Genomic DNA, 7,507 nt, shown 5'->3' with positions numbered 1-7,507 from the left:
TAAATAAAACACTAAGCAGTCTTTCCTATACACACTTCATCCTAAAAGTGTCGTTTATCAGCAAATAATCATCTTACTTGAAATCAGTAGGATTATTCAAGTGTACCAAAACAAGGCAATTTGAGAAGAATTAAGTCTAATTAAGGTACAAAACAGTGAAGGTAATTTACAAATAACCAAGGCAGAAGGGGACATGCTGTTCTGGAGGGAGATGTTTGCTTTATGGTTGTGTTATACTCTGAGGCAAGACATGGATTCTTTTCTGAAGAAGAGCTTTAAACAAGGGAAAGATATAACAATTTAAGTGGGAATGTGGGACTGGGAAAAGGAGACAGCTAGAATGTATACGTGTATATATTTATGCATATATACTGTGATTTCCTCTGTCCCACTGTCTTTCATGGACCTGTCTCACCTGGGAGACTACATTTTCCATGATCCACTGCTTACCCTATATGAAATAGAGAAGGCTGGTGTGTGGCAGAAAACACAGTTCAGCCATCAAACTTGGCCAGCCATAAGAAAGCAAGGGACCACCGGCATCCAAATTCAGCTCTCAGCTGGGATCTTCATTTTCAGGAAGGGCACATCCCTCTGAAAAATATGGCCAACATAAAGTACCTCAATTTAAGTGTGAAAAGCATTAACTGTCTTTTTAAAACCTAGACCTTATTATCAGAAACGTTAAAAAAAATGCTGAAAATTGTTTTCCTGACACTAGGCAAATTCATGACAGTCACCCACACTGTATAATCAGAAGGCGAAATACTTCTAAGTAATGTAAGAAAGTTTCAGAATAACACAATGTACCCCAGGTGTCTTCAGGCTTTAATGGGATTTATTAGGTTCCCTGAAGCAAGGAGAGAAGCTTTCCGAGAAATGGAACTAAGAGGTCTTAGATTCACATCTCTCCAAACTGATGCTCAGGTGCCAAGTTCAGTCCTGCTTCTTCATACATTGGGCAAGTGATGGCAATGAGCTCCTTTTCCAACATTTCCATTTGAGCTGTAATGTCTGACACAGTGTTTTTCACAGCATTCAGCTGCAGCTTCAGTTTATTGTAATCTTCTTGGAAGGCTCTGTTCACATCATACAGAACATGACAGCCTTGTTTCTCCCCAATAATATGATGGTTCACTTTCAGGAAAATGTAGAGGAGTTCGTGTAAGTCCTGGAGAGCCCGGAGGATTTCATACTCACTCTGCATGCTTGGGGCAGACATGGTCTTATCCTGGGTCGCAGTGGGGTTTTTCTTTTTAGCTTCATGTTCTTGCTGGGGGGCTTGGCCAGGGTTACCTTCTTCCCCAGCTGTGATGGCGCCAGTGTCCTTCTGAAGGTCTGAGCTGGTATCTTTGCTGTCTACGTTGAATGTCATGGTGAAGATACCCTTTTGAAGATCTGAGCTGGCATCTTTGCTCTCTTCATCGAATGTGATGGCGTCAGTGTCCTTCTGAAGGTCTGAGCTGGCATCTTTGCTCTCTTCACGGACTGTGATGGTGCCAGTGTCCTTCTGAAGATCTGAGCTGGCATCTTTGCTCTCTGTGACAGCTTTTTGGTCTTTCCAGATAATGTGGACTCTTCTGTTATCCTGCTGGAAATCCTCTAAGACTCTTTTCTTTTCCTGGAATGCCTGGAGGGTTTTGTTGCTTGAGCTGAGCTGAAAGCCTATATTCCTCTCTTGGAAGAATGGGAATGGCTTTTTTTCCTTCTGGAGGCTTTGCTGAATGGCATCACTGTAAATAACCTGGACAGATTTGTCCTGTGACTGCTGACATTGTAGAGCCTTGTTTTCTTCCCAGAGCATCCTGTTTTCTATCCGGAGGACTTGGTTTTCCTCCCAGAGTGCTCTGTTCTCCTCCCAAATGCTCCACTCATTCTGTGCCTTCTTGCTAAAGACTTTCTGGGAAGGAAAGGATGGCTGGCAGCAGATCGCATTCACCCATTTACCATCAACAAAGACAAACATATCATCCCTCACTTTCATCCATGGGGCGATATATTCTACTTCAGGCTCTGCATGCTGCATGCTTTGGTTCATCAGATCAAAAGCAGACATGGCCTTTCTTTACTAAATTGAGGAGGACTGTGCGAAAAGACTTATTCCAGGACTTCCAGGACTCCTCTGGCAAGGAACAGGTGACACAGCGTAGTTGGAGAAGCGTGATCAGGACTGAAAGAAAAGGGAATACAAATGCACAGAGTTACTGACAAAATTCAAGTTCAAAATTAAAGCACATGAACAAATAAGTCAGTTCCCACAATTGACTGTGTTGCCCCTTTGACTCTGAAAGGAATACATCAGAAAGTTACTTTCTAAAAGGTGAGAAAATTGGCATTAGTAGATAAAGCAGCTCTATGGCAGCACCACAAGCTTTGGGATAAAACCCTGGGCTCTTATCCCTCTACCTCATTTTTACAGACATATGAGGGACTAAAATATAAGTATATCTTGCATCTCAGAATAGACTGTTCCCAAATGACTGACAGACACATGAATTAAAAACTGTTATGAGGCTGAAACCAACTTTTCAAAATAAAACATTTTTGAAGGATCACAGTGTAAAACTGGCCTCGAGAGCAGCTCTTTCTTATTGATGCTCAGCAGTAGCCTGTGTTAACAGCATACCACAAAAATGCAGTGGCAGTTATGCCTTTTGATCTTAAAATCCACGGAACTGTAAACAGGAAGAGCACTGAGTGACACAATATGCACAAATAATTAAAACTCCAAACCACAGCCCTGGGACACTGGGACCAGAGAGTGCTCTGTTGCTCTTTGCGTGTTTTTCTGGCAAGTTCTCATCACCATGGTCCAAAAACTATCACGACCCACAGATAATTCCCCATCTTGCCTTCTCATTTCTCCCATCTCTCTTTTCTTTATATCCTTTGATAGCTTAATTACTTTTCTTGCTTTCTAGCCTTGCAGTAGTGATTGCACTTCTCTTTCCTACTGTCTGCCTCTTTTTCACATCATCAGAAAACCCATCTCTTTAAAATCCGTTCTGCGGGGCTGTTCCTCCAATGCTTCCTATTTCAGTCACAGAAACATCAGACTTAGCTGCACAACACTCTCCTTCCCTCTACATGAAATGTTGTGGCTTATATCAGCTTCTAAGCATGAGTAAACCTAAGCAAATGAAGGATTTCAGGGGGTTTTTACATTAGCAAAAACCAACCAAACAAAAAAACCATTAAAAAAATGTGCAGAAGAAAATCTTATTTTGTTCGGTTTTTATCAAAATTAAATGGGTGTGGCTTTCATGGTGAAGTCATTTGAAGTGAGGTAGAACTATTTTTATAGTCAATTTTTTTACTATAAAGAATTACTATAAAGCTCAGAGAATTGTTAGTTGCGTTTAAAATCCAAAATCCCTTAATGCAGCAGAGGGCAATTGCAACATAGGTCAGCTTGCAGTAACACTTGATTTTTTTGCAATAGGATCTCCGTCTGACTTTCAGGGTTGTCTTCCACATCACCAGCTGGTTTACCTCACATCAGACTTGTGTTTTCATTCCTCTGCTACAAGGGATTTCCCACAAAACTCCCAGTTCAGGAAGTTTATGTCTGCACTTATGCCATCTTCAGAGCCATATATCACTCCCCTCCTTGCACCTTCTCCCCTGCAGCCTTTCCAACCCATCCCATTCCCTTGGAGTGCCCAGTCCCGCTGTTTCCACCAACAGCCCCAAGATGAGGAGGTAAATCAGCTCAGGGAGCACAAACCTCTAAGTACCCAGAAGAGGAGTAGAAAACACCCAGCCCAGACCTTACCTACCACTGCATATCATGGGCAAGAAGCTAGAGTTGCTAAAGTCACATTTAAAGTGTTTAGATGGCATGTTTTCAAGATAAACAGAAATGTATAATAAATACAGCTTTGAAGGACATTATCTTGGGGACAATTAAACTGGACAGTGGCTCTGTCAGCTCTTTTGCACTGCAGCGGAGACATCGACCCCGGCTTCAGAGAGATGCTTCAGGTTCTCGCACCTCTCATATCATTTCCCCACCATCTCTGAAGGAAACAACCCCAGGAGATGCCATATGAGACCGAGTTGGGCTGGGTAATTCAGCAGCGCTGAAGTGCATGGCTGGTGTGTGCTCACCTGCTCAGCCGGGGCGGTGGTCTTCCTGCTGCCCACACCACTGCCAAGCAGCCCGGTCTGTGGTCCTGCTTCTGCTGGGGTGTCCAGGCACAGCTGGGGTGTGCAGCTGTGGATAGAAGGGACCCACTGTGATGTGAGTGTTCTAGAACCAGCCCCCTGCCATCTCTCCCCAGGGGTGGGAGCTCCTGAACGCCCTCCTTGCACTTCTATGCTCCCTCCCTGCTGGTCTCCCAGGGTTGTCTTTGATTTTTCCCAGCATTGCCTTTTTTTTTTTTCTCATGGAAATGACTTTTCTATTAGCTCAGCTCTCATGCCCTTTCCTGATCCTAGACTTCCCGATCTGCCTTTGATGCTCATAACTTAGAGCAGTTTAGGTGGATTCATTCTCCATAACACCCTCTTGAAACAAACTTTGCTTTCATTATGAATCTTCAAATTATGTTTGTTGGTGGACTGATAATGATACATTCAAAAATAATTTCCTTGTATGCGCTGTGAGAGTTGAAGTTTTCTAAGAACAACATGAATTTAGAGTTTTTCTTTGACTGTAAGTTCAAGAGCAGTATATCACTGAACCCTATTAAGAAGAAAATAGAATATGCAAGGCATTCATGCATTACAAGTTTAGATATTATTTGTAGCAACTATTCCCACTTCCATGTCTTTACATTTCTAATGATCTCATTCTCTTTCTTATTTGCTACATCTTTCAGATACGATTTTTTTTTTCTCATCATGGCTCTTGAATAATAAATACAGCAGTTAATTTTGTTTCCAGTGAAAATTACCAACTTGACATCAGCCCCAAGGTGACTGTTATTGCTTTAGGAAGTTGGAGGTGCAGTTCAGCTTTGGTGTTAAAGATGATAAACTCTCGTATAAAATTCTTCCCTGTAATTTCTCCCTTGCTTATATTTAATCTTAGACAACAAAAAACATCACAGGTTACTATGGCAACTCCTCAGGGAGCATTCTCCTTTATTCGAGCACCAGGATCCTGCACAGGAAAGCAGGAAAATGTCCTCGAAAGAGAAAGGAAAATATTTTATCATGGGTGTTGTACTTGGTTTGCCATCAAATGGGAATTTAAGGATGCAGCTGGTTTTTGGGAGAGGTGACTGAAATGGCTGATCTGAACTTCTGAGGAACCAAGGCTGTGGACCACTGCAACAGACCTTTGGTGAATAACTTAAGGTCTAAGAGCTGTCTGGAAACTGAGTTAAAAGAGGCAAGTGCAGCGTTAAGACCAACCAGCAGACAAAGCCTGCTTAATCGGAGCTGCTGAGAAATAAGTTAACAGTGTACTTTTGCCTTTTCTTATGCAGTTATTTTCCTTAAAGCTGAATAAATTCTTCTGGCAAGTCATTTATTTGCTGAAAATTATGACTTCAAATACCAATATATTTGGATCAGATTTAGTGAACATCATCAGATGTGTGTACGTGTACAGCAGAACTGGAAATGCTGCAACAGCTCACTGCAGAATTTTTTATAGCATATACACTGATTTCTGAGCTGGACTCTCAAAAGGACTGAGATGTCATTCACAAGATTACAAAGGCAGAAATCATGCTGAGTGTGTTCCCCTCCCTGCCAAGAGACAAGTAACTCCTGCTCTGTAAGAAGGGTTGGAACTAACTTCCCAGCTGAGTGCTTTGTCCACAGCTTCACACTACTGTTTCAGTATACAAAGAAATAAATATTAATTGGAACCAAAGACATATTCCCCATTATACCTGCACACCTTACACCAGGCTGTTCAGCTGACCTTGCTGTCCTTTCTCTCAGAGATTATCTGTCTCTGGAAAGGATCCAGTGGCAGAGAGTGGATGATCCCACACATACTCATATAATATTCTCCACTTTGGAAACTCTTCTCCCTGCTGGGTTGCAAGAAGTCACCATCCAGTGACGGGTTGGAAGCATGGGGGGAGAGCAAGGTCTGAACTGCTGCCATGAAGATCTTGCAAGAAGGACCCTGGAGACCCTATCCCAGCCTCCTTCCCATTGGGAATGGTGGCATGTACAAATAGTAAAGTTCAGCCCCTTCCTTTGTTTTCTTTTGGGTTTAGAAGGCCTGTTAAAGTGCCTGTAATCAAAATAATCTGGATTTTATTTTATTTTATTTTATTTTATTTTATTTTAATTTGGAGCATGTTCTTTTTCTTTTTTATGAGTGTCTCATAGTCCCAAATCTTTATTTGATAACACCAAAGGCATCCAGTGCCACCTTCTACCACTCCAAACACATTGGTGTTTCTGAAATGCCAGCTTCTGTTCTTGTCAGCACAGGCTGCTCCCACTGCACACTCACCCACTGCTCTCCAGGGCATTAAGCCTGGATGCAAATCCTACTGAGTCACTGAAAAGATTCTTGCATATTTGAGTGATCTCGAATCATCTCCTGATCTCAGTAACTGTCTGAGAAGTAAAAACAATGTTTTCTTAGGTTTTAAGGCAGTGAAGTGTCTGGAGGGAGAGGTGGTGATATCTCAGCATCGTATTCTGCCTAGGAAAAGATGAGTGCACTTGGTCAGCAGCATGAAAATCAGTAATGAAAACCTCCAGAGCAGGTTTTTTTCAGACATGGCTTGTGGGACACACCAATGTCACCATCTATTTGGACTAATTGTCCTTCCAGGCACAACATACAGCACTGCTGCCGGTGTGCCTCAGTGTAAGCCTCACACATGCAATGCTGTGCGAAACACCAAACTGCATACTCATGTCAACACCGGCCAGAATGCTTTGGTCAGCTGAGAGCTGAAATGGAAGGTGGAAATACTTACTTTCATACCTTGCCTCTGGTCCTAATTTCATTTTAGATGTTGGGTAAATCCTGTGTTCCCATGCCCCCATTTCCTTGGTTTCTCACTGAGGTTGGGATACTGATTTTCTGACATAAGGTGTCAAGAGAGATTAATTCTTACTTGTGAAGTGCTTGGAACATGAAAAGCACTACAGTAACAAGCCCTGTGCACCACTCCTATTTATCCCCACAATTGTAATACACACATTGGTTTCAAGCTGAAGCAAAACATTTGACTTTTACTACTAAGTGACACCTTTCAGAGATGTCAGGCTTTGTGTTATTCCACCTTAGATCTCACTCCTACCTTGCTTTCATCTGACTTCAGCTATGAATATTTTTTAAAATGTATTGAAACCATGTGCAAACTCTTGGTCAATTCTAAGCTTTGCCTGTCAATGTCCTTTGAGTTGTGCCTCTGTGATATACCACTTGTGAGCCTTGCCAACAAAATACAGCCCAATTGCCGTATCAGTCTCCTACTTCTGTCTAATCGAACTTTACAGAGCACAGTGTTGCTGAAACTGCCTGTTGGTTGTTTATTGTTGAGAAAATACTAGAAGTAATGATGATACGTGCACTTTTGTG

At 42.1% G+C, this 7,507-nt stretch overlaps 1 protein-coding gene across 1 annotated transcript; it reads right to left on the bottom strand.

The window, feature by feature from the left end:
* Positions 1–823: 823 nt before the first annotated feature.
* CBY2 (chibby family member 2) lies at positions 824–4,223 on the bottom strand. The gene is made up of 2 exons (XM_030476742.1): positions 4,111–4,223; positions 824–2,170 (listed from the first exon to the last, which is right to left on the bottom strand). The coding sequence occupies exon 2, from the start codon at positions 2,054–2,056 to the stop codon at positions 902–904; it is 1,155 nt and encodes a 384-aa protein (XP_030332602.1). The 5' UTR covers positions 2,057–2,170; positions 4,111–4,223; the 3' UTR covers positions 824–901.
* Between the last annotated feature and the right edge of the window lie 3,284 nt (positions 4,224–7,507).

Source organism: Strigops habroptila, chromosome 2 (genome assembly GCF_004027225.2).
Source record: "Strigops habroptila isolate Jane chromosome 2, bStrHab1.2.pri, whole genome shotgun sequence".
Lineage (NCBI taxonomy): Eukaryota > Metazoa > Chordata > Aves > Psittaciformes > Psittacidae > Strigops > Strigops habroptila.
The sequence above is the reverse complement of the archived record's forward strand: the minus strand, read 5'-3'. Positions and strand labels throughout refer to the sequence as shown.

What these genes read in the sequence shown, in the direction of transcription:
- CBY2 (XM_030476742.1), bottom strand. Translation starts at nt 2,056, where the DNA reads ATGTCTGCTTTTGATCTGATGAACCAAAGCATGCAGCATGCAGAGCCT.